Source organism: Hemicordylus capensis, chromosome 4 (genome assembly GCF_027244095.1).
Source record: "Hemicordylus capensis ecotype Gifberg chromosome 4, rHemCap1.1.pri, whole genome shotgun sequence".
Lineage (NCBI taxonomy): Eukaryota > Metazoa > Chordata > Lepidosauria > Squamata > Cordylidae > Hemicordylus > Hemicordylus capensis.
In genome coordinates this window covers 140323583-140351070 of record NC_069660.1, presented here as the reverse complement: position 1 = coordinate 140351070, position 27488 = coordinate 140323583, and the positions used below count along the sequence as shown (strand labels likewise).

The 27488-nt window shown below is 44.0% G+C and overlaps 2 protein-coding genes across 6 annotated transcripts in view; one reads left to right on the top strand and one right to left on the bottom strand.

Moving 5' to 3' along the window:
- The window catches only part of LOC128322200 (complement factor H-related protein 4-like), a 65671-nt gene extending 63916 nt beyond the window's left edge, over window positions 1–1755 (top strand). The window contains exon 8 of the mRNA XM_053243014.1: window positions 1344–1755. Within this exon, the coding sequence (XP_053098989.1) occupies window positions 1344–1379 (36 nt within the window). The 3' untranslated portion in view covers window positions 1380–1755. The remainder of the gene's footprint in view (window positions 1–1343) is intronic.
- On the bottom strand, window positions 1685–26766 carry LOC128322197 (complement factor H-related protein 2-like). 5 transcript variants are annotated; one of them, XM_053243001.1, is made up of 9 exons: window positions 26670–26766; window positions 24638–24874; window positions 21940–22107; window positions 16870–17061; window positions 12535–12621; window positions 10715–10885; window positions 8447–8647; window positions 6893–7071; window positions 1685–2568 (listed from the first exon to the last, which is right to left on the bottom strand). In XM_053243001.1, the coding sequence occupies exons 2-9, from the start codon at window positions 24699–24701 to the stop codon at window positions 2533–2535; spliced, it is 1098 nt and encodes a 365-aa protein (XP_053098976.1). In that variant the 5' UTR covers window positions 24702–24874; window positions 26670–26766; the 3' UTR covers window positions 1685–2532. The 5 variants fall into 5 exon arrangements, with proteins under 5 accessions (XP_053098976.1, XP_053098975.1, XP_053098977.1 ...); XM_053243000.1 differs by lacking the exon at window positions 26670–26766 and adding an exon at window positions 26364–26663; XM_053243002.1 differs by lacking the exon at window positions 26670–26766 and adding an exon at window positions 26364–26663 and having other exon boundaries at window positions 10715–10840.
- Window positions 26767–27488: the final 722 nt, after the last annotated feature.

Sequence of the window (27488 nt, the reverse complement as noted above, 5' to 3'; positions counted from 1 at the left end):
CCTATACCATTCTACAATCCTAGGAAACAAAAGGAAATGAAAGTAATAATTTAATGGAGATTCCTATACCATTCTACAATCCTACTGAAATCAACTGTTTCTATAATGACCAATGAAGCAATTAGATACCCTGATAAAATGTCATTTGCTGTCATGTCTGCTTGTGCTGGACTAGTGCTGGACTAGGACCAGGGAGACCTGAGTTCAAATCCCCATTCAGCCATGAAACTAGCTGGGTGACTCTGGGCCAGTCATGTGCAGAATCCATTCAAGGAAGATTCTGACAGCACAGAGATAAGCACAAGAAATTGCTAAAGGCACAGTGATGGTCTGGTTGAAAAGTTGGCAAACTATTTGGGAAGAACGCAAAACCTTTTAAAATCATAGGCTACAATTCAACAGAACATTAGGTGTACTTAAGTCCATTCATTTTTAGCTAATGTAGGTCGCTTGTGGCTACTAAGTTTTACATGGAGGATAATTTGTCAAAATTGTTAAAGAAAAATATCAATCTCCAGCTCAGCAAAAATCTGTGAGAACTTTATTTTTAAAAATACTTTATTGGACTTGTGATAGGCCTGTAACCTCTCTCCCATCAGTCTTTCACAAGCCTGGGTGATCTTGTGCAGACCCAAACTGGACTAAGCTCACCATCTTGACACAGACTCTTATTCAAAGCCTAAGTGTTGCTTGACTACCTTAGCACATATATGTGGAATAGCAAGAGATACCCAGAAGAAATCTGGGATTGACCTGAAGTCAAAGCACCTTCTTTCTGTTTTAATACGGTCATCCGCAGACTTGCCCTCTCCATCACTTTAGGCAACAAGCTAGTATATTAGAACCAAATGACTGAGGTTGCTTGCTACCACCCTGGCAGTTTAGTATGGAATTGCCAGGGGTGGTCCTTTCATGAGGTGAAGTGAGGTGGTCACCTAAGGTAGCATGTTGGGGTGCCAGTGAGGCAGCAATATTTCCTCCTGCACCCACCTTTAAAAGGGGACGGGGAAGAGGGGGGTTGCTTGGAGTGCAGCATTTGGTACCTTGTCTCAGGAGCACAGGGTGCTTGAGCCAGCACTAGGAACTGCCATCTGTGGTTCACACACCCCTTAAGGAGAATCCAGTCTTGTAGCCAAATCATTGCATTCTCTGCTCCCTGTCTTGTCCCCTCATCATTTTTTTCCAGACGTCTTTTACAGTGGTTTAAATAAATAAAACACAATTGTCATTCCAACCTGCCCAGTGTAGCCTGACAAGTGCTACTGATGCTTTTCAGAGCTACTGGGCCTTCATGAATAGCATTCTCCTTACAGATTCTGTTTCTGTTACTGCTTCTTGTCCAGTGCAGCAAAAGATGGCTAAAGAACACAAGCTCTTAACTGTTGCTTAAGAAGTCCAGTTCCTGAGTGCAAGTACATTCAGCAGTGTGTATGGAGGGGCTAATGCCCCAATGTTTGCTCTTGGAAGTAGACAGTATACACATGTCCCTGCTATCATCTGTGAAATGCTTGAAGGTATATTATATTGCAGATGGAGAATGCAAGCCTCACCCTTCTCCAAATGTATTCTGCCCCTGTTTTGAGGATCTGTCCCAGATACAACACACACAGTACACCCACTGAAACTGATTACTAATTGACCTAAAAGGAAGACTTGCTTCAATGAAGGACAAGCAATACATTTTAACTTGTTTATTTGATTTAGCATGTTGATGTGCCTTTTTAGAACATTCTAATAAAGGATCAGTCACTTGAATATTTCACCTGTGTTTGATGCTGCAGTTGACTTTCCGCTGGCCGCTTATATAACCCTCACTCTACGTTTCTCCACCCAGGCTCCTCCCTCTGTCCCTCCCCCAAGTGAGGTCACTACACAAACGTACACCCTTTTAAAACCTCTACTCAATGGGACAGATCCTGAGTGAGTGGATTAGTACGTTTTAGGAAAGTTATCCATTACACTAGTCAGGAAGCGGAAGCCATTGTGTGTCTTCCTGTGTGTCTTCACACAAAGCATGACCCAGGGTCATCGTGTTTCAGCACTCTCTGTCTCCTGTCACAGGAGTGGGAGCAAGGAAATGCAAAGTGATGAAGTACATCACACTAGACCAGTATTCTTCGTTGTAAGGCCCTGGGGCCCTAAAGTGTGGCCCCTTGACTAATTATTTACTGGGCCTGTGTGAAGCTTTGGCTGACACTGAATACTTTGTATAGTCCTGGCACCTTGCAGAGACCACCCTTCCCACCATCCTATTGCTGGAAGGGAAATGGAGTCCTTGCACCATCTTGGAAGGCATGCACAGAGTGCTGGGAAGAGTAGCCCTTCAAAAAAAGAAGAAGAAGTAGGCACCTTACTTTCATCAGAATTCTATTTAAATGTTCAAGAATACTGAAGTTTTTCTTGGTCTGCCTTTTTGTGCTTAAAATTAGTTTTCAAAAGCAATGCTTGGTTCACAAACATGACAAATGTAATCAAAAGGAAATTCCAAAGAGATACATATAAGGACTTGCAAATATGTACACTGTTGGATCTTCAGGTGCTGGTGATATTTGTCCCTTTTGCTTGCGTCTGCAGTTTGGAAAAAAGAAAAACAAATACAATGTATGTTACACTATTTATAATACAAGTGTGTAGTGCTGACAGCTGATATAATGTGAAGCTTGCAGATGAGAAGGGAGTTACTCCATAATAAACCTGGTATTCATAGCATATTGGGGCAGAGATGCTCTTACTCCTGGACTTCAGGGCCGAAGTCCAGGGCCTCCACCTCCCCTGGGAGCCCACAAATCCTCTTTAGTCTGTCCTGAGTGGTGTGGTTGCCTGACAGAGCATGATGATGCATAATTTGCAGGTGAGAGGGGCCTCCAAAGGCCTTAAGTTCCAGGCTCCAAAGTTACCTAGTCACACTTCTGCCTTGAGGCTATTCTCACAATCCTCTTCAGGGCAAGAGGAGCGGTCAGGCTGGGTATAGGAGCCCTGTCCGTTCCTGGTTGACCTTCGAGAGATTTCAACAATTAAAGTAGAAGGCGGGGGGAATGATGGTCTGCAAGCAGGGTACAGAGGTGGGAGGTGCAGGGAGGGCTTTCCCTCCACCCTCACTCTGGCGCTGGTTTTGAGCTTGCTGCTGCTGACCACCTCCACCCCCAGTTTTCCTACTTTGCTTGGAGAATTCTCAGAATAGCAAGTCAGGAGTGCACGGGACTCCCTCTGTACCCAGCCTTGACACTCCTCTTAACCTGAAGAGGACTGTGAGAACCGGCCCATTATCACTCATGGGAGACAATCAGGTCAAATCTAGCGTTGAACTGGTGAGCAGCCTTGACCTTTGCTGAGCAAATTGTTGCCCCAAGGATCATACCCTTGGATATTATGCATGGTTCACAAATAATTGGTCACAAATATGAGAGGTTGTGGCAGCAATCCTCACATTCATTGCCAAACCAACATTTTCTAAAATTGCAGATGGAGTATAATCTCCAGCAGTGAAGAAGAAATGTAGCAGAGGCTCTAGGGAAAGTTTTGCTTACTGCAAAGGTAACATTACAACTCTTTTAATAGCTGGACACTGATGGGGCATATTACTAAATCTGGTTATCCAAAAAGAAGTCCCCCTCCCTACTCTCAACCCCATTTGTCTGAAATGTTATGGATCTCTATTAGGGCAGCAGTGTCCATACTGTAGAAATAAGTACCATAATGCTGCAAAAAAGTTGGAAATGAGACAATTATAGTAAAGGTAACTTAACACACTTAAAGCAGTTCAGTCAGCTCAAATGCATTTCAACTGAAGACAAATGCAAAAAGATGCAAAAGCAATAATGGAAAATAAAGTTCTTTCCCACAGCCCTCTGCCATTGCAAATAGTTATTCCTATGCTTTGGATGTCCCATGGCTATTAGTTATGGATTGCTTTGATATTACTGTCCAGGAATGTGGGAGCTACAGGCATGTTCAAACCTTCCTCAAAGGGGTTTCTATTAACATAGTGGCCACATTCACATGTAACGTGAAACCAGAGGTTGCTGGACCCGCGGTTAATTTTTCTAAATGTGAACCACACTGCAGACGAATATTCGTCCAACCATGATCCAGCAACCTCAGTTTTCAGGACAGCCCCTCTCTCTTCTAGGGATGTGCACGGACCGGTCCGGAGGCCATTCTACAGGCCTCCGGACCGGTCCGGACATGGGCGGTTCGGTTCAGCAAGTTTTGGGTGAGGCGTTCCATTAAGGGCGGGGGGGCTTTACTTACCCCTCCCAACAATGGCGCCATATTTACTTGAGCAATTGGGCGGCAGGATACCTCCCTGCCACCCGCTTCAATCCCTGCTTGGCTCCGTTAATAACTAAAAATCGGGTGGCAGGATACCTCCCTGCCACCCCCTTCAAACCCCGCTTGGCCGGCGGCTGCCCCCTTCAATCCCCCTGTCGCCCCCAATCCCCCTGCCACCCCCTTCAATCCCGTTATCCATAGAAAACGGGCGGCAGGATAACTCCCTGCCGCCCCTTTGCCGGCTTGGCTGCAAAAGGCTTTTAAGAAGGCCGCCCGTTTTCTATGGATAACAGTATTGAAGGGGGCGACAGAGGGATTGGGGGCAGAAGGGGGATTGAAGGGGGCGGCCGCCAGCCAAGCGGGGTTTGAAGGGGGAGGCAGGGAGGTATCCTGCCGCCCAATTTTTAGTTATTAATGGAGCCAAGTGGGGATTGAAGCGGGTGGCAGGGAGGTATCCTGCAGCCTGATTGCTCAAGTAAATACGGTGCTGTTGTTGGGAGGGGTAAGTAAAGCCCCCCCGCCCTTAATGGAACCTCCCACCCCAGTGCCAGACCGCAGCTGTTCCATGCGGTGTTCCAGCTGTTCCATGCGGTTCCATGCACACCCCTACTCTCTTCCTAGTCCACCAAGGCTGCATCCCAGCAAGATCCATAGCACCCACATTGCCAGACTGTGGGCAAGGCAGCAGCACGTCTCCACGGTGGTAGCCATTGGCCATGAACTTAAAGGGGGTGTGCCAAGTGTGATCATGCCTTTTCGGAATGGTCTGCCTGCCCTAGGCAGGGAAAGGTGATTTAAATCCCTTCAAATGCAATGCCATGCCATGCAAGCCCTTCATCTGACAGTGATTGCACCACCACCCTCCTCTAAGAGCCCCGAAACAAAACTGTCTCACACAATCACAATTCTGGAGGTGGGGTCTTGGGAGGCACTATTTTCCTGTTACTCAGGGAAGGGAAGGAAACATTATGACTTCCTAGGAGGAAATACGTATATGAGGGAGGGCAAAGGATCATCTAGCCAGATCTTGACAACTGAGCCTGAACAGCAGAGTGGGAGGCAAAGACAAAGTTCTCAGAAGATGAAACTTCCTTTCCATGTATACACAAAGGAGAATTACTTACTTGTGCCTCATTGTCTGTTTCTTGAGGCCCTGCCAACTAGCCAACAAAAATCCAGCTGAACTCAGCCCCCACACCCACACTGTTAGAAGGAAGATACCAATAGCTACAACTACCGTGACTATGTTCCTAGTATCAACACAGCTACGATGACATGGCTTGCAGATGAGTCCCTTAGAAACTGTGCACCAATTGACACACACCAATGCTATACATGCAAATCTTTCACTTAACCCATTCTCTTCTCTCCTCCTCCCACTCACAACAGCCAAAGAGACTGGCAAGCAAAGACAACATCAACCCCTTTCTTGTTATTTTTTTCTAGAGATGAATTTGGACCCATTTGCTCATCGCAACAATCAGGTGTTCCAGCTGAGCATTGGAATGTTTGACTTGAACCCTTAAGTAGCCCAGTTCCCAGCTTGAAACAAAACTTTCTCACACAAGCACAATTGCTGGATGATTTGAAAGACACTCCTGGCTAGCTTGTTCTTCAGGCAGGAAAAGCCAGCAAAGAATATTTCAGGCTGCATCCTGTGGAAGGCAGAGCAATTGCTACTGGATGATTGAGGCAGCTGTCTCCAATAAAGGGAAGAGGTGAGCAGCGGTAGCTGCCTCTCACAGCCCCATTTCTGCCAGCTTCCTTCTCTCCCTCAGGATTTTTCAAAACCTCAGATTCTGCTCCCTCCCACCCTGGACTCCAAGGTGACCTTCAGCATCATGACTCCCCCTCTCCCCATAGCGGACACCCAGAAATGGAAAATGGCTTGATCTGGCTACTCAGAGTTACTCTACACTTCTGCTAAAGGAGCAAAAGATCCTGAAGCAAGCTGAGCACATTGGCATCCAGCTTTTATTACGCAACTTTTATTTGACCATTTAATAATGATTATTATTAATCATTTTAGACTAAACACAGATTTCCCCCATTCCCCATTCCAAGATGAAGCAGAGATTCACTACTTAGCACATGTCTCTGTGGAATGAGAAGATCCCAGTCATTGGGGTGGTCAAGGGTTCTGCCAAATTATGGAACTATTTAGAGTTTCTGCTTTTATTGACTGTTAGTGGCTCATATGCAGCCTAGGCAGCAACAGCCATCTTATCTAGTGGTTCATCTCCCATCTCTGCACCCCCTTACCACATTGCTTCTCGTCCAACCAGGAAGCCCCATCTAATTTCCCATTTGAGCTGTAACAATACAAGCAAAGACTTCTGAAATAACTAATAAAGCAGGATCCTGTTGCAAGACAAGTGAGCAGAAACAGCCAGACACGTCTGTCCCAGTTGTCTTCAACCATCCCCAGTTCTCTTTCTACAATAATTTGCCACTATAGTGGTACTCTCGTAATAGGAACATGAGGCTACTCCTGGCAGTCAAGCCCCCCAAAAATGAAAAATACTTAATGTAGCTTGCCTAAGGCAGATCCAGAGAATCCACATCCAGTTTTCCAGGGGATATTTCCCAGACAAGAGGACACAAAATGAAGCTTACTTACGGAAGAACAATTTGGAAATGGTGACCAGCCATCTTTTGTGCACTTGGATTTGGCCGGTAGATGTTCAGGATGATATCCCTCCTCACAAGAAAAATAAATTTCTTCACCCTCTATGAAGCTATTGTAGGACTCTGGTGCTACTTCACCGTGTGGCAAATGTTTAGGGCGAAAGCATTGTTCTGAATACAACATGGGAAAATAATATATAGGAGTGGAAAGAGGGGTTGAGAAAGCAAAGAAATATCCCTCCTTCTTTTTAAAAAGAAAGTAACGTGGAAAATACTTTCTCACAACCAGGTCCATGCATGGGAAAATATTTCCATGTGTGGATTCGCCTTCTGGGCCTGGACCATTGCACTCAAAATGGTAGTGCAGGTGGAATAAATTCTGCCATCTAGGCTTACGAGGGGCACTGCTAAGCAGATAGCAGGTGCTGTCAGCCTTGACTATTCTGAACCCACTTTGGGAGGAGGATTAATTCAGTATACGGTGCTCTATCTCATGCTCAGTCCTGTCACAACTGACAGCACCAATCACCACCTTCACAGTGAAGATACTCATAGGCAGAAGTAGGTGCACTGCCAGTTTCTACATGCAATAATCTCTGGATTGAGCTACTACTGCTGGAGTCTACTGTTACACTGGGCGACAGTGGCTACCTTTAGGCATCATGGGAAACCGGAAGCAAACTCACCTCAGGTTCACCCCCTGTGACATCCGAATTGTCGGAACTGTGGTTCCCAGACCCAACCACATTTCCAATTCCTCACCCAAAGCTTGGAATGAACCCTCAGATGGAAGTAAGATATACTTACCAAGCCGAGGGTCCATAGGCTCCAATGTGATTTTTGTGCAAGCTATATAAACAGGAGTTAAGGGAAGGAAGCTCCTCCCTCTCTCCAATGCAATTGGTTGCTGTGGCTGTCCTTCTGCTATGGCTGTCCTTCAACGGCTACTAGTCTGAGGGCTATAGGCCACCTCCAGCCACAGAGGAAAGATGCCTCTAAATACCAGTTGCAAGGGAGTAACAGTAAGGGAGAGGGCATGCCCTCAGCTCTTGCCTGTGGACATCCAAGAAGCATCTGGTGGGCCTCTGTGGGAAACAGGATGCTGGAGTAGATAGGCCTTGGGCCTGATCCAGCTGGACTGTTCTTATGTTCTTATGTTAACTTGATTATAAAGGAGGTTGTTGGTCATAGCTCAGTAATCTTAGCATGCAGAAGGTTTCAGCTTCAATCCTTGGCATCTCCAGATAGGGCTAGTAGAGACTCCTGCCTGAAACCTCGGAAAGCTGCTGCCAGTCAGTATAGATGATACTGAGCAAGATGAGACCAAAGGTCTGACAGTAGAAGGCAGCTTCCTATTCATTCATATGAGTGCACAGAGTGCATGCAAATTCTGTCAACACACTAGATGAAATCCCAGGTATGGGGGATGAAGCAAGATGGCACCAAGAACCAATGTACTACTGCAGCTGCTGTTAAAGTTGCTGGAGTCTTCCCGAATTAATATAGAAGTGGGACATATGAGATAACAGGGGAAACATACACTTACTAAAGCATTCTGGTTCTGGATCCCAACCATTTTTGGTGCATTTAGCTCTGTGCCATTGATTTCTATTAGCTGCCAGAAAGCCAGAATTGCATCTGAAGTCAATCAATTTCCCCTCCTTTCCTGGAAAATATTCATCACTATAATATGTATAGGACCAAGACAGTCTTCCATTCTCTATTTGAGGAAAGACACAGCGCTTTGCTTTGGGAGAAATGAAAAGGAAATGGTAAAAACCAAAAGATCAGGATGTAAACTTATTCGTTACTTTCCTTAACTTTAAGAGAAGCTTTTTGATTGTATTTTTGCAACATTAGCCTGAGATCCAAATCACAGAATGAGTTTTTTCAATTCTACTCTCCATCAGTTGTAGCAATATCCAATTAGTTGTCATAGGACAAAGCGCCAAACTACGTGTTAAACATGTAGTTTGCCCTTCTGTTTGTGTTCTTTTAAATCACAACTGTGGGGAAGGGAGCAGAAGCACAGCAAGAGTAGAAGAGTTTTTAACTGTTTTGCCTGTCCCAATGAAAGCCATTTCCTTGGAGCTGTTCTTGGCCGTGGAGAAAAGCTGCCATTGGTGCCAATAGCAGGTGCCTTCCTGGCTAATTAGCAGCTAGTGAGAGGGGGTGGAATTTTAATCAGGACTCTGATCTGGCGGGGAAAGAGTGTTCAAAACTCTCTTCTAGCTGTGGTCCTGATTCTGAACCAACTGCCCAGGTGAGAAAACACACACAGACCAAAGGACAAATTTGTGTAACATAGTGAGTCTATTCACATGACCAGGCGGGCGGCAGGGTGGGGAGGCAGGGTTCAACCTACCTTCCCCCAGATGATCCTGCTTTATCCTTTTGGCATGCAAGTCGCGCACCCGCACAACCTACACTGCTAGGAGTAGCACAGAGCAACAGAGATCAGGACTCTTTCCCTGCCTCCTCATATCCTACAAGGTACCGTGCAATGAATGAGGGGCTTTGGGGGATTCCCTTGTCAGGCGGACATTCTAGGCACCCATCTCTGTGTCTTCTTGGCTCATGAGCCCAGCAGCTGGGTTAAAGGAGCACTTTCTCCCCTAACCTCAGCTAAGAGCCAGGTTTCGGAGTAGAGTTAGACTTTGCGGCAGCGTTGGGATCTGTGCAGGGCTAGGCTGGTTGTGAGAACAGCCTCGATATGTAGTTTGGCCCTAACTTCCAAGTAAGTGGGTTTAGGATTGCAGACAGAAGACTGGAAAAACATTGTGTCCCCCACAATGGGACTACCAAAACCAATATTTTTTTAGTAGTACCAGTAGTGACAAATATTTTTTAGTAGTGCCAGTGTCAATGTGCAACTATATAAGAGACAAATTCCATATATTTAAATTCTGAGACATATTGAACTCATGAGAGATGACTCACTGAACCCATGCTGGGCCACAGTCTGGATCAGCTTCCCCCTGAAAGCTACAGTTTTGTTGCAGACCTCCAAGATCCACGCCCCCCCCCCCACACAGCTACCCATGACAACATCGTCTTTCTCCTGCTCCCTTTCTAGATCCAAGTTGTACACAGCCCATCCACATATGGGGCACCAACCTTTCTAATGGGGGAATGCAGTATTCAATTGAAATCCCATTGACACAACAAGAACTGAAAATGCTGTTCATAAAATACTTCAGAACTATGACTATGCTACAGCAGACCTTTGTGTATGTGAATGCATTCCCAACTGGCATAGGAACTGACTTTCTCTTTTTGTAAATATCTGGTTTTATGAACAGCTGCAGAATGATAATGGCTGACATGACAAGGGAAATTACTCAAAGTAGTCCCACTGAAGTTAAAAGGACCAGTTAGCTCATTTTTAATTTCAGTGGGACGGAAATTAAACTAACTTCTCGTTTTAATTTCAACGGGACTTCTTTGAGTAATTTGCCTTTCATGTCAGCCATTGTATATTGACATTTCCACAGAATAAGTTCTTAGGTCAAGTACTTTCCCCCCAGAATGTTCAGGTCTCTCCTGTACCTTTCTTCTCTGCAACCTCACAATTCCTCCCTCAGTAAAGCTAGAATTTTAAATTCAGCCTTGTATCTGACCATTTTTCTTGAGTATTGTTACAAAAAACTGGCATGTATGCTTTTTTTTTAACTCCTGGGGCAACCACAGAAGTTTCTTTATTAAAAGGCAGTCCTTTAACTGTCCAAAATACAAAACTGACTACATTCACTGGTCATTTAAGCTTTGAAAGTAGAAAAAAAAAAAGAATCCCTTCAACATGAAATGTACTTACGTATACAGTTTGGATGTGGTGACCAGCCCAACTTTGTGCATTTCGAAGATGTATTGGGGTTTTCAGATGTATATCCTGAATGACACTCAACTTGGATCATCTGCTCAAGTCTGTACCGACTCTGTACTGGAAGGAAGTTGCCATTGTTTACTTCTGGAGTACTGCATATGACTTGCAAATGAGAAGCAGAAAAGGAAATTTAGCTACCAGCAGCAAATTTCCCTCATCAGTAGTTACAGTATCATCACCATATGGCTTGTAAAATGGAATGCTTTCTAGCTGGGTTTCATCTGTCTCCACTGACAGGCTCTGCATAGTCTTGGGGCCCTGCGGCACATTATTCTTGAGATCTGTGACTGGATCTCCTGATGCTTCCTTTTTAATAAAATGCAGCCATTGGGGGTGGGGCTGCCGCTTTGTATGGACCAGCAGTGCTGTGCGAGTGTATTTAACCCCTGCTAACTGGGCAAAGTGGCACCTTTCAAAGTGGTGATCCTATTTTCATTAAGCAGGGAGAGACCAAAAGGCCCTTTTTAACCCTAGCACAGAAACCCTTAGTGGATGTTGCTGATGTCTTCCTTGTGTTTCTTTTTAGACTGTGAGACCTTTGGGGATAGGGAAACATCTTCTCCTTAGTATCCTTTTTCTATGTAAACCACTTTGAGAACTTTTTTGTTGGAAAGAAGTATATAAATAATACAATGATTACCCTTCCCCACTGCTATTTTTCTGATCAAAATTGCCATTCAGGCTGGTTTTTGCTCCATGGGATGAAAAAAATCAATTCCTATCTCCCCACAACTGGACAAATTACAGCCTGTAGGGGTGCTTTTGATAAGAGTGAAGGCTTAAACACCTCATCCCCCAGCACTGCTGCTCTATCAAATTGTTCCCACCCCTCCACAGATACACACTCACCGGTTGCATATCATTAACAAGAGGATATGCATGAACAACTGCCCAGTTGCATATAATTAACAAGAGGAATATCAGGTAATCCAGTCATGGATCTGCCATGCAATATGTATTTTGACCCTTATAATCCAATGAGATATAACTAATCTAGCTGTGAACAGGATTACAACCAGTGCCTCTACCCACATCCTATCAATGATGCTTAGACAAAATGTTACATTTTCCATCCAGACTAATGTTTTTGTTGTAAAATTACAAGCTTCAGTGATGTTTCTACAGTAGTCAGCAAATAAGACAAACTGGTATGATTGAGAGCTGAACCTGACATGACTGAGGTATCATGGTTCATAGAGTGACTTCATACACCATGTCTACAAGTAAGTTTCCAACTGCATGCTCCCAGAACAAGATACAGGTTCTGCTCCAGGTGTGTCCTCTGAACCCACCAATGTTGGGTTCCTCAACACACTCTCCTCTGGGAATCTGACATCTGTAACTAACTTGATATCTAGGTTACAGATGTTAGGTCCCTGGAGGAAAGTGCATCAGGAGAACCCAACATTGGTGGGCTTGAACAACACACCCCAACTGAGATTTGCTCTGGGAGCACATGCTCTCCGGGATCGGGCAGTTAGCAGAACCCTACTTGCTGCCATGATGTGTGAAGCCACCCATAGTGAGAACATCCATCCCACTATTATCTACATCCAGTGCTTCCGCAGTTTCTTTTAATGCTTCAAAAACCTGCCTCTGTACAACAAATGCTACAACATATACATCTGTGTATAAAGCTGGCAACAATTGCTCTGTTGTTTGGAACTGCCTTCAGTTCTCTCCAAAATTATTGCTTGTCCTGAGCCCCCATATGTAGCATTGGCTTCATATGTAGTACATCATTCTGGTACCTGGTGTGGAGAGATTCCATGATAGTGTCAGCTGCTCACTGGAACTGGAAAGAGAAAAATGGAATGTGGAACTCTCTTTGCCAGGCACTGGAATGACACAATGGAATGACACAGATTATATCAGCAGCAAGCATCCTGTGAAAAGCTTTTCCAGCAGTCTCTGCATCATGCTGGTAACAATACCAAATACCTATTGTCCATTAAGTTCTAAATTGACTGTGGTCTCACCCCAAAGCATATATTCCCTTCGATTACCGTCAAAAACTTTTTAAAAAAATCATTAACATCCACAGAGCTTCAAGTATGTACAGTATATAAACACACACACATATACACATACACACACACACGAACAGCCCTGCTGGATCAGGCACAAGGCCCATCTAGTCCAGCATCCTGTTTGACACAATGGCCCACCAGATGCCTCTGGGGAGTCCACAGGCAAGAGGTATCTGCGTGCCCTCTCTCCTGCTGTTGCTCCCCTGCAACTGGTATTGAGAGGCATCATGCCTCTGAGGCTGGAGGTGGTCGACAGCCATCAGACTAGTAGCCATTGATAGACCTGCCCTCCATGAATCTGCCCTTTTTAAAGCCATCCAATCTGGTAGTCATCACCACATCCCATGGCAAGGAATTCCATAGATTAATTATGCACTGTGTGAAAAAGTACTTCCACTTGTCGGTCCTAAATTGCCCAGCCTTCTGTTTCATGGGGTGACCCCTGGTTCTAATGTTGTGAGAGAGGAAGAACAATTTCTCTCTGTCTACTCTGCACTCCATGCATAATCGTTTACACTTCAATCATGTCTCCCCTTAGTCGCTTCTTTTCCAAGGTAAGGAGCCCCAGATGCTGTAGCCTAGTCTCATAAGGAAGGTGCGCCAGGCTCTTGCTCATTTTGGTTGCCCTCTTCTGCACCTTTTCCAGTTCTTCAATATCCTTCTTAAGATACGGTGACCAAAGCTGTATGTAGTACTCCAGATGTGGCTCCACCATAGATTTGTATAAGGGCATTATAATATTAGCATTTTTATTTTCAACCCCACTCCTAATGATTCCTAGCATGAAATTAGCTTTTTTCACAGCTGCCATGCACTGAGATGACACTTTCAATGAGCTATCCACCACAACCCCAAGATCTCTCTCCTGGTCAGTCACCAGCAGCTCAGATCCCATCAGCATATATGTGAAGTTGGTGTTTTTTGCCCCAATATGCATCACTTTACACTTGCTTACATTGAACTGCATTTGCCATTTTGTCACCCAGTTCCCCAGTTTGGAGAAATCTTTTTGGAGTTCCTCACAGTCCGTTGTGGATTTCATTACCCTAAATAGTTTAGTGTCATTTGCAAATTTGGCCACTTCGCTGGTCACCCCAGTTTCTAGATCATTTATGAACAAGTTAAAGAGCACTGGTCCCAATACTGATCCCTGGGGGACCACACTTCCTACCTACCTCCATGTGAAAACTGTCAATTTATTCCTACTCTCTGTTTCCTGTCTTTCAACCAGTTACCGATCCACACATGAACCTGTCCCCTTATTCCATGACTGCTGAGTTTACTCAAGAGCCTTTGGTGGGGAACTTTATCAAAAGCATTTTGGAAGTCCAAGTATACTATGTCAACTGGATCACATTTATCCACATGCCTGTTGACACTCTCAAAGAACTCCAAAAGATTAGTGAGGCAAGACTTGCCCTTGCAGAAGCCATGCTGGTTCTCCTTCAACAAGGCCTGTTCTTCTACAGGTGAAACTCGGAAAATTAGAATATCGTGCAAAAGTCCATTAATTTCAGTAATGCAAATTAAAAGGTGAAACTGATATATGAGACAGACGCATTACATGCAAAGCGAGATAAGTCAAGCCTTAATTTGTTATAACTGTGATGATCATGGCGTACAGCTCATGAAAACCCCAAATCCACAATCTCAGAAAATTAGAATATTACATGGAACCAAGAAGACAAGGATTGAAGAAAAGAACAATATCAGACCTCTGAAAAGTATACAGTATACTGTGCTTGATTGGCCAGCAAACTCGCCTGACCTGACCCCATAGAGAATCTATGGGGCATTGCCAAGAGAAGGATGAGAGACATGAGACCAAACAATGCAGAATTGCTGAAGGCCGCTAATGAAGCTTCCTGGTCTTCCATAATACCTCATCAGTGCCACAGGCTGATAGCATCCATGCCACGCCGCATTGAGGCAGTAATTGCTGCAAAAGGGGCCCAAACCAAGTACTGAATACATATGCATGCTTATACTTTTCAGAGGTCCGATATTGTTCTGTTCTTCAATCCTTGTCTTCTTGGTTCCATGTAATATTCTAATTTTCTGAGATTGTGGATTTGGGGTTTTCATGAGCTGTACGCCATGATCATCACAATTATAACAAATTAAGGCTTGACTTATCTCGCTTTGCATGCAATGCGTCTGTCTCATATATCAGTTTCACCTTTTAATTTGCATTACTGAAATTAATGGACTTTTGCACGATATTCTAATTTTCCGAGTTTCACCTGTATATGCTTAACACTTTTGTCCTTAAGTATGCTTTCCATCAGTTTACCCAGCACCAAAGTTAAGCTGACCAACCTGTAATTTCCTGGTTCCCCTGGATCCCTTCTTGAAAATTGGAGTCACATTAGCTACTTTCCAGTCCTCTGGTACAGAGCCTGATTGTAGGGACAAGTTATATATTTTTGCTAGGAGATCGGCAATTTCACATTTGAGTTCCTTCAGAACTCTTGGGTCGATGCCATCTGGCCCAGGCGATTTGTTAATTTTTAACTTCTCAAGACAGTTTAGAATATCTTCCCTTGTCACCTCAAATTCACCCAGTTCCTCAGCTGCTAAACCTGAAAAACTCATTTCTGGAGAGGGTATATGGTCAGTATCCTCTGCCGTGAAGACAGATGCAAAGAACTCGTTCAGATTCTCTGTAATCTCCTTATCCTCCTTAATAATCTCTTTCACACCTTCATCATCTAAGGGTCCAACTGCCTCCCTGGCAGGTTTTCTACTTCTGAGATATATAGATATATACAGTTTCAAAAATATTATTAACACACAAGAAATTATAATACTAAAAAAGAGCATTTAAAATTAGCAGGACATATCATCAAAATTAATGAAATGTATCCTTTATTTTTTTAAAAAACAACCAATAGCCATTACATGGGTTTTTTTAAAAAAAGAGGGGAGAGCTTGTCTTGTGGTAGTGAGCATGAATTTTAGTCTTTGCTAATCAGGTTCTGCCCTGGTTTGTATCTGAATGGGAGACTACATGTGAGCACTGTAAGATATTTCCCTTAGGGGATGGGACTGCTCTGGGTAGAGCACCTGCATGCTTGCATGCAGAATGTTCCAAATTCTCTCCCTGGCATCTCCAAGATAGGGCTCAGAGGGACTCCTGCCTGTATAAAACAAACAAACAAACAAACAAACAAACAAACAAACAAACAAACCTGACAGTTACAGGACAGATACTGACAGGGCAGATACAGGGCTGTTACTGGTGGGGAGCCAGTGTGGTACAGTGGTTAGAGTGTTGGACTAGGACCAGGGAGACCTGAGTTCTAATCCCCATTCAGCCATGAAACTAACTGGGTGACTCTGGGCCAGTCATGTATATTTCAGCCTAACCTACCACACAAGGTTGCTGTGAGGATAAACACATTTTATAAATCTCTATATAAAAATTTAATAACACATAAATTAGTAATAATATGTAACACAAAGCAGCAGCAGTAAAAAATAAATAAATTGAAAAGCCTGGGTGAAAAACCACATCTTTACTTTTTTCCTAAAAACTGTCAAGGAGACTGAGGGGCAGATTTCAACTGGGAGAGCATTCCAAAGTCTCGGGGCAATGACTGAGAAGGCCCTGTCCTGTGTGCTCAACAACCAAGCCTCTCTCACCGTCGGCACACAGAGCAGAGCCCCCTCTGATGATATGAAATGATGAAGTGGGCAGCAACCCTTGGGAGCAGGCGGTACTTCAGATATCCCGGGCCCAAACCATTAAGGGCTTTAAAGGTCAAAACCAGCACCTTGAATTGTATCCGGAAACAAATTAGTAGCCAGTGCAGTTCTTTCAGAGTGGGTGTAATATGATCCCAACGGGCAGCTCTGGATAAAACCCTAGCTGCAGCATTTTGCACTAGCTGCAGTTTCCATCTTGATGGCTGTATGCTACATTTTGCCTTGGTCTTGACCACGGTGGAATCAAAATGTGAAGATAGCAGCAGACTAGTGCACAGAACTAAACAAGGTAAATAAACTTTCAGATAAATAATCAAATTGAAATAGATCAACTATTAGCATATTTACCAGACAAGACACATGTTGGAAAATCCACGATCCCATTCATACACTTTCTGATGGAAGGAGATACAATGGAATATCCTTTATTGCATATGAATTCCACTGTGTGGTTATTTTGGACCAACATTGAATGCCTTTCCCCACCAGCCAAATGCAACTTTCTGGCAGCCAGCTCTTGTGATGTGATATTGCAAGGTGCTATGAGGAAAGAAACACAATACTTTGGAGCTGATTTTTCTAAGCCCTGATCCCTAAGAGGTCTGATTACAGATTGATCTGTTCATATTCTACAAATGATAGCCTCTGCCAACAAGCTTCTGGTCCACAAATGCCATATTGAAAATCCACCTATTAACCTAGATTCACATTCGGCTCTTACAAAGCCTGTTTAAGAAGAAAAAACTGGCAAAATGCAAACTTTCTCTAGAGCTATTAAAATAGAATGTGGAGCATATAGTGGTATACACAGGCTTTACCTTGACTTGGTTACAGTTTCATACACACCAGGGGCATAGCTATAATTGAACAAGGTGGGACAAATGTGTCTAGGCCTGAGAGAGGTGGGGGGCACTGGCTGGTGATGGCCAATTCTTATTACAGGCAGCCAGCCTGTATCCCCACTTTTTGCTACATGACCCCCTCTGGGCTTGGGAATATGATTAGCACAGGGCTGTCCCACACACTAGTCAATCTTGGCAGTCACCTAGGTTGCCATGTGGGGAGGGGCATTGACATCTGGGTCATGTGCACACACTAGAGTCAGCCAGCCAACCAGCCACAGCCAGCCAACCAGCCAGATGATGTGTGACTGCGAGCAAGTGGACACACCTTCGGGAGCCAGCTAGTCAGCCAGCAAGCCATGGGGATCGCCCGCTTACCATGCAGGCAAATGGGGTGGGGTAGCACCAAAGCCAGGCTTCACCTGGGGTGCCCCCAATCTTTGGGCCGATCTTGGATGAGCATGTTTGGCCTTCTACTTCCCCAGAGAAAGAAAGCATGAATCTCAAGGGGCTAAGAATGGCCATTACAAAGGTTGCAAGCACTTTGAATTGTGATATTAACAATGAGTCAATCAACTCCCCAGCTTTAAGGAGTGCCCAGATCTGGAAACAATGGAGAGCCGCGGATATCTCCAGGTGGTACTCAAGGCAGCCAGCCTCCTCCTTTCCTGCAACTTCCATCGAAGTTGAGACTCCTCTGAAGTGGATCAACATGAGTCTTGTGTTTGCCCAGGATCCTCAAGCCTTCCTCAAAATCTGTCATTTCACCCCTTTGTGGCAAAGCCTATCCTCCATCCACCCAGAGAAAGACGAACATCAAACCTGAAATACACCAGCCATGCAGAATTTAGGACTGGTATATTATATTATATGAATATAACAAATATTTATATACTGCTTTCAACAAAGGTTCCCAAAGAGGTTTACACATATATAAATAGAAAAATAAAATGGCTTCCTATCCTCAATGGGCTCACAATCTAAAAAAGAAAGACAAGATAGACTCCAGCAACAGTCACTGGAGGGATGATGTTCTGTGGATGGACAGGACTAGTTGCTCTCCCCCTGCTCAGTAAAGAGAATCAGCACTCTGAAATGGTGCCTCTTTTCTCAGTTATTGACTATGACTTTATCTTCCTCCCTGTTCTGTTTATCAATGCCATTTTTCTCCCCCTCCCCTCAAGCTTGTGCTCACTCGAATTTGGTATTCTGCTTATGGACCAGTGTCTAGTAGCTAGGCACTTCTGTCCTGGATCTATGAGAGGTTGGGAACATGGGAACATAGGAAGCTGCCATATACTGAGTCAGACCACTGGTCCATCTAGCTCAGTATTGTCTACACAGACTGGCAGCGGCTTCTCCAAGGTTGCAGGCAGGAATCTCTCTCAGCCCTATCTTGGAGATGCTGTCAGGTTGGGATCTTGGAACCTAGATGCTCTTCCCAGAGTGACTCCATCCCCTGAGGGGAATATCTTACAGTGCTCACACTTCTAGTCTCCCATTCATATGCAACCAGGGTGGACCCTGCTTAGCTAGGGAGACAAGCCATGCTTGCTACCACAAGATCAGCTCTCCTCTCCTAATTACCAGTCAGCACTTTCTACTTGTAATACTTTTGTCTTTAATAAAATTATTCTTTGTTGAAACCTGGTCTCAACCCTTACCCCTTTCTGGCTACCCTAACTCTGACCTGCTTTTACCCATACCAACTGTCCCCAAACTACACCCAATTTGAGCTAATTCCCCCACACAGATCAAAAGCATAGTCACAGAGTGTGCTAGCATGTAACACATGTAACATGTTTCGCTCTTCCCCTTCTGCGTCCCTGTTCCACTGCCATGCTAATGGCTCCTGATCAGAGGACTCGTTACAGCTTCAAGTGAGAGACATCCTCTCCAGGAGGAGAATAGGAACAGTGTCAGGCAACATCACCTCCTTCTCCTCTCGTCCTGACTAGCTAGTGCTCAGATTCAGCCTATTCCTCCCTCAGCCTGACTGACAGGTTCAACAGCAAGCAAAATGTCACTGAGCAATAGCCAGCCAGTTATGAGGGGAGGAGAAGGGAAAGATGCTGCTCGACATTTCTCCCTTCACTCTCCCTCCTGAGGCGGCAACCCAACCTCCTTTTGGGCTGCAACAGAGCCTAAAAGATCAACTAAAGTGCTAAAAAGGGAGGGGGATGAGCTACTCCAAAGCTTAGGGACCCTTTTTTGAATCCTGCCCTTGCTAAAAAGCATAGAGTAAAATCATGGATGGATGAAGAGCCGTCAAGTCGGTGTCAACTCTTAGCGACCACATAGATAGATTCTCTCCAGGATGATCTGACTTCAACTCGGCCTTTAAGGTCTCTCAGTGGTGCATTCATTATTGTCATAATTGAGTCCATTCTCCTTGCTGCTGTCCATCCTCTTCTCTTTCCTTCAACTTTCCCCAGCATTATCGACTTCTCAAGGGAGCTGGGTCTTTGTGTAATGTGTCCAAAGTATGATAGTTTGAGCCTGGTCATTTGTGCCTCGAGTGAAAATTCTGGATTGATTTGTTCTATGATCCATTTGTTTGTTTTCCTGGCTGTCCATAGTATCCTCAAAAGTCTTCTCCAGCACCAAAGTTCAAGAGTGTCAATACTTTTCTATCTTGTTTCTTCAAAGTCCAGCTTTCGCATCCATAGAGTGTCACGGGAAAAACCATTATCTGAACTATTCTAATCTTTGTAGGTGTAGACACGTCATGACATCTAAATATCCTTTCCAAGGCCTTCATTGCAACCCTACGGAGTGCTAGTCTGTGGCTTATTTCTTGACTGCTGGATCCTTTACTGTTGACGGTCGATCCTAAAAGGCAGAAGCTATCCACCACTTCAATGTCTCCATTGTCAATTCTGAGGCTGGTTGCTGTACCCGTTGTCATTAGTTTAGTCTTTTTTACCTTCAGTCATGGTCCCATTTTTTCACTGTGCCCCTTGACTTTCATTACTAGAGCTTGCAGATCAACTGCATTCTCAGCCATCAGAGTGGTGTCATCAGCGTAGTGCAGGTTATTGATGTTTCTTCCTCCAGCTTTAAAGCCACGCTCATCTTCTTCCAGTCCAGCTTCTCTCAGTATATGTTCAGCATATATGTTCAATAAATATGGAGAAAGTATACAGCCTTGTCTTACTCCTTTGCTGATTTGGAACCAGTCTGTTTCACCATGTTCCGTCTGGACTGTGGCTTCCTATCCTGTGTATAGGTTTTTCATGAGAACAATGAGATGTTCTGGGACACCCATTTTCCTAAGGATATTCCACAACTTGACATGGTCGACACAATCAAAGGCTTTTCTGAAATCAATAAAGCACATATTGACTTCCTTCTGGTATTCTTTGGCTTTCTCAGTTATCCAGTGTGCATTAGCAATGATGTATCTTGTTCCTCGGCCATTTCTGAAACCAGCTTGAACATCCGGCATTTCCCTTTCCACATAGGGCGTGGAAAGAGTAAAATCCTATGTGGAAAGAGTAAAATCATAATACTCCTTTATTTAATCACCATGTCCTTACCATTCTTCTGCAGCAAAGAGATGCCGTTGGAGAAGGAGAAGGCGGGAGGCAGGTGGGGAAAAGCAACTTCTTGCCCCAAGGACCCCGATACACACTCAGGTGCTTTTGTTTTATTTCTTTTTGTCAATTATCAACTATTCATTCACATAACAATCCTATGAAGGAAGCCATCTGAGCCCCTGGGACAGAGTGGGATACAAATCAAATAAACACATTAATAATCTTTCCCATTTTTCAGATGAAGAATAGGAGCCACTCAAAGAAAGAACATGGCCAAGGGAGATCTGAATCTAGATGCTGTCTAGCTTTCTAACAGCAGGACCACTCTGCAGATTTGCCCATAAAAATCTCTATAGTACAGAATTCACACATGCTGTAACATAACTAGTACTATAGATGTAATACAAGACTTACTAACTGTAACACTTGTGATACAATTCAATAATATAATCTTGTTGTAATACTAGTATAGTAATACTATACTTCAACACACATACAATCCATGCCCCGAGTTTGCATGTACACATGTACAATTATTAATACATTATGTTCAGTGTCCATCCAGTCAGACATTTCTCATCCATACATTGCACTGAGGGGGCCAGTACCACTTTTTAAATGAACCCATATAGCTGACTGAGCCCCCTGCCAACTGAGCAAAGAGGCACCTTTTTAAAGCGGAAGAGCAACTGGCCCTATCCATCCCCAGCACAGCATCCCTCCAGTGGCTGTTACTGGTGTATATCTTATGTTTCTTTTTAAAAGATTGTGAGCCATTTGGGGACAGGGAGCCGTATTATTTATTTATTTATTTATCTATATCTATGTAAACCACTTAGGGAACTACTGTGGTTGGAAAGTGGTATACAAATATTCATTGTTGTATTCGTATATACAGTCCTTTACACAAAACACGAACATATATGAAGACGCTTGTAAACAGATACAAGATAATGTCAGAACAAGAATCCAGTCTCGCAACATGTTCGACATGTAGCTCCATTTCTGTTTTACTTTGCAGAAACAGATTCACTTACCCAAACACTTTGGTGGAGGGTCCCACTTTTTTTTTTTGCATGCCACCCATTCAGATCCTTCCAGGTCATACCCAGACTGGCACTTGTATTGTACTTTGTCACCTTTGTGATACGTTTCTTTTTTAGCACTTATAATTTCTCCATAATCAATTGCAGGTGCTTTACATGCTGTAATTATATTTACAACCATCACATGTTAACTTTATTTTCCTTTTCAAAGTAGCACAATAAATAAGCATGGCAATAAGTTCCTCGAGTAAGTACAAGTCAAACATCTCCCCCGCCCCGGATTATTATTTTTTTAATTGATAAGTGACCTGCTATAGACTAGATTGGAGACAAAACCATATAACACATATCTGTTCATATTATGATTTTGAAGCTGATGTAGCCAGCAGGTGCAGTTTCCGTACTGAAAGGTTCAAGGAATCTTTGCAGACATCACTGGACACTGTTTTCACAGGTCAAATTCTGCCATTCCAGAGCATGGCAAATGTCCCTGGCACAATTTAGCACACTGTGACTCACATAACTCCACAGTGTTAGATGTGTAGAATGGGGGTTCCCAACCTGTTGCCCTCCAAGTGTTGCTGAACTACAACTCTCATCATCTCCAGCCTCAATGCATTTATTGTTCAGCAACATCTGGATGACAACAGGTTGTGAATACAGGTTGGATGTAGAACATGAAGCTCCATCCATGCAAGAGGCTGCTTCAGAGCTCAGCAAGATTATTGCTGCGTAGTCATACATACGCAGAGGCCAGGGCAGTGATTTCTACAGATCTCACCTCCTTCTAAAAGTGCTATATGGCTGCCACGAACATGTCCCTGAGTGCTGAGTTACAGTAGCTCTATTCAGGCATTCAAAGAAATGCGTAGGACTTTAAAAGAAATGCTTACTGCACACTTAGAAGTGCCGATAGTGGGTCAGAAGTCCTGACCTGTCATGTCACTCACCTCCCTCGTCACACCGCTCATGGAAAAGGCAACGGTTGTGTGAAGGAAAGCACTGTAAATGTGAAGGCAGGCACACCTGTGATTGGCCACCTGAGTCTACTGCCCTCAGCCAAACATTCACCTGAAGCCAGCATTTGACACTGAAACTCAGGTCTGATGTGGGTACCAGCCATTCTCCACTTGACATTTCTTGGTATTTATTTATTTATTTATTTATTTATTTATTTATTTATTTATTTATTTATTTAGCACATTTTTATACCACCCTAACCCAAGGTCTCAGGGCGGTTCACAACAAACAAATACTAAAAACAATTTAAAACAAATAATAAACAATCAAAAGTTTAAAAAATTAAAAGTTAAAAAGCTAAAAAGTTAAAAGTTAAAAAGCTAAAAAGCTTGGGTAAAAAGATAAGTCTTTAGACCCCTTTTAAAAGCCACTAGAGATGGGGAGACTCTTATTCCCACGGGAACTGTGTTCCAAAGTCTCGGGGCAACAACAGTGAAGGCCTGTCCCTGGGTGGCCACCAAACGACATGAGGGTAGCCACAGATAAGCCTCCCCTGATGAACATAGTGGATGATGGGGATCATGCAGAAGAAGACGCTCTCTTAAGTACCATGGGCCTAAGCTGTTTAGGGCTTTATAGCCCTATATTGTGCCCAGAAATCTATCGGCAGCCAGTGCAACTCCTGTAATATAGGAGTAATATGGTCTCTTCGAGATGACCCAGAGACCAACCTGGCTGCTGCATTTTGTACTAATTGTAGTTTCCAGACTACGTACAAAGGCAGCCCCACATAGAGCGCATTGCAGTAATCAAGTCTGGAGGTTACTAGCAAGTGTGCTACTGTTTTGAGATCATGAACTTCAAGAAACGGACGCAGCTGGCGTATCAACCAAAGCTGATAGAAAGCGCTTCTGGCCACTGCCTCAACCTGGGAAACCAGGGAGAGGTGTGGATCCAGAAGCACTCCCAGACTGCGTACCTATTCCTTCTGAGGAAGTGTGACCCCATCTAGAACAGGTAGATCAATATCGCTTCCTGAGTGATGACCGCGCACAATAAGTACCTCCGTCTTGTCTGGATTCAGTCTCAGTTTGTTATCCCTCATCCATCCCATTACTGCTTCCAAGCAGGCATTCAGGGAGGATATGCCTTCTCCTGATGATGCTGACATGGAGAAATAGATTTGGGTGTCATCAGCATACTGATAACACCCAGCACCAAATCTCCAGATGATCTCTCTCAATGGTTTCATGTAGATATTAAAAAGCATTGGAGACAGTATGGAGCCCTGAGGGACCCCATATAAAAGCTCAGATTTTGAAGAGCAGCAGTCTCCAAGCGACACCATCTGGAATCTGCCAGAAGGGTAGGAGCGGAACCACTGCAAAGCAGTGCCTCCCACCCCCAACACTCTCAGACGTTCCAGAAGGATACTATGGTCGATAGTATCGAAAGCTGCCGAGAGATCCAAAAGGACCAACAGAGTCACACTTCCTCTGTCCATTCCCAATTGGAGATCATCCATCAGACTGACCAAGGCAGTCTCCACCTCATAGCCCACTCAAAAACCAGTTTGAAATGGGTCTAGATAATCAGTTTCCTCCAAGACTGCCTGGAGCTGGGAGGCCGCCACCTTCTTATGACACAGAAGCAATAACAGCAGCTCACATCTTTACTTTTTACCCTAGGGCTCACTCCAACCTTGCTATGCTCCTGCTTAATGACTCACCATCTTGAGAAGTATAACACATCCATAGCAGAAATTGAACAAAACAGATCGGACAGCTCTTCATAATATTTTTGGCAACAGAATTTTGTACAATAAACTCTTCACTTCCTATTACTTTCCCCAAGGACTGACATTGTAAAGGTCTTTCTGCTGTCTTTTCTTGCACCCGTTATTTGTTCCAACCTATGCTGCTTTTTTGCTGCCAATCCTGCAAAGTGTCTTTGTTTGGTGTTGCATCTGGAAAGAGAAAGAATTGCCAGAATTAGTCATTTGAACTACTCAGTTCCTTGCTGGTCTTGAAGAAAGAGGAAGCAACAAGCTTGTATTTCTCGCCTAAAGAAGATATCAAGCAAGGGAACTCAGCAAGGAAGATAGATAGATAGATGTACACCCCTAACTGACCAGGAAAGAGCTCTTAGGGTCGTCGAAGACAGCTTGTTGAAAGGGTCTACCCAATGAGTGACACTTGTATATTTGTATACAAATTCGTATAATACAGTTGTATATTTGTATACAAACCTATGGTAAGGCCACATTTGAAGTACTGCATACAGTTCTGGTCACTGTATCTTAAGAAGGACATCATAGAACTGGAAAAGGTGCAGAAGAGAGCAACCAAGATGATCAGGGGCCTGGAGCTCCTCCTTACGAGTCAAGGCAATAGCATCTGATGCTTTTTAGTTTGGAAAAGAGGTGACTATGGGGAAACATGATCGAGTTGTATACAATTATGCATAGCATAGAGAGAGTGGACAGAGTGGAATTTTTCTCCCTAATTCACAACTCTAGAAGGGTCATCCCATGAAACTGAAGGCCAGGAAATTTAGGACTGACAAAAGGAAGCACTTTTTCACACAGCACATAATTAATCTATGTAACTCTCTGCCAGGGATGTTGTGAATGGCCAATAGCTTGGATGGCCTTAAAAGGGGCTTAGACAAATGTATGCAGGATGGGTATCAATGGCTACTAGTCCAGTGGCTATAGGCCACCTCCAGCCTCAGAGGCAAGATGCCTCTAAATACCAGTTGCAGGGAAGCAACAGCAAGAGAGAGGGCATGCCCTCACTCCTTGCCTGTGGACTTCTCAGAGGCAGCTCTGAGACTTGATTTTAGAACCTATTCAGGTGCTGTGACGAGGTAAGTATTCTGTGATCGTTCTAACGACCATCAAGTCAAAGAACTGCATGGCAGGAGCAAACTTGTCCTCCTAGTAGAATGTTTTAGTTATTTTACCCCTGTGGATTGGTCTGGGGCAGGCACTTCCAGGGAAACCTTCTTCTGCCGAGGCTGAGAGTCAGAACTGCCACTGGCAGAGAGAAGGAGAGGAGGGGGTGTGTGACTCCATCACAGCTCCTTTGTGGTGATTCTAACTGTTCTCAAATCAGCTGTCTGTGAAAAGAATTTTATGGTAGGAACAGCCCTGACCTCCTGACCCAGGCATTGTTATGTGCTCTGCTCCTAGACTGGTCTGACGACAGGTAGTTACTTACTCTTTGCCCTGTTGCCATTGCTGGAGAGCTGCACCAAAGCACATTGGCATGGCCCTCTATAGTCAACACTGGGTATTGACAGGGAGTCTGTTGCTTTTGTCTCAGGTGGAAGATCTATATGTAAAAGCCCATCCCTGCTAAGGCTGCAAACAATTTTATTCAAACATGACCTAAATGGTGGAATGGTAGGATGACTAAAATATACAATATATAATATAAATATAATAATAATACATCACAGCAAAACACAGGAGTGCCTTCCTGAGTCAGATGAATGAAATGGTGCAGGAACACAGATCAGCTCTTCATGCAGCATTACATAAACCACGAGTCGGAAACTCTAAGAATGTAGCATCAGCAGTGGTGAATCTATTTCAGATCTGGCATAACTCCTTTGCACGAGCACATCATCTCATCATTCTATTCACAGTAAAAACAGCTCCTCAGGAAATAGTCGGTGACCTGATGAAAGCATATGAAATAAGACAGCAAGGTACAGTACTGCCAACTTCAGAACTGAGAGACGAGAGAGAAACCCACCAATGACGAATGCCAATGATGCCATGAAAGTGAATGAGCTGAAACCCTTCAGCAAAATGTGAAAGAAGAAGGGAGTGAAGAGTAATGGAACTGCAACATTCTGAAAGGAGATGGAGCACTCTTTGGTCACATCATTATGATGGCATCAGGCCAGAATGTTCAGATGCTAGACACCTTCACCCTATGATCACAGAGATGTGCTTGGCAGATGATTCTTATTCAGAGATCTTATGTATGTGCTACATGTTTCTCTCTTTCTAGCATTTTCCAACTTTGTGAATTATTATATACTCTTCGGAGAACTGTGAGAGTCAATGTCTTCAAGTTTCTCTGAAACGAAACTGATTGATTGATGATTGATTAAGTTAAGTGCCGTCAAGTCAGTGTCGACTCTTAGCGACCATATCGATAGATTCTCTCCAGGATGATCTGGTATGGTTTTCTGACTGAAAGTGTCCCATTCCATTGCATCTTTCACTGTGTCGAGCTTTCCCATATTCATGCTTCTTGCATTCCATGTTCCCATTGTAATTCTGTCGTTGCAGCTTTGGATTTTCTTTTCCCACATGGCAACATCAACTGCTAGACATCCAAAAGGCTTTAGTCTAACCACGTCATAAACACCATCGGTACTCTGAGAGATCCTCAGCTCTTCCTCAACAGCATGTTGAGTACCATCCAACCTGAGGGACCCATCATCTGGCACTAGATCGACAATAATCCATTTTGTCTATCCATGTGGTTTTCTTGGTAAAATAGAAGAGTGGTTTACCATTGCCTTCTCCCGCACAGTATGGAATCTGCGCGGATCACCAACAA

Excerpts from the sequence above, each read along its gene's own strand:
- LOC128322197 (XM_053243001.1), bottom strand. The coding sequence starts at position 24,701 with ATGAAGAGCTGTCCGATCTGTTTTGTTCAATTTCTGCTATGGATGTGT. Across the intron at positions 17,062-21,939 it reads CCCTCCACCAAAGTGTTTGG|CACCTTGCAATATCACATCA; the intron begins GTAAGTGAATCT and ends CTTTCCTCATAG. Across the intron at positions 7,072-8,446 it reads TCCAGAACCAGAATGCTTTA|AACAATGCTTTCGCCCTAAA; the intron begins GTAAGTGTATGT and ends TGTTGTATTCAG.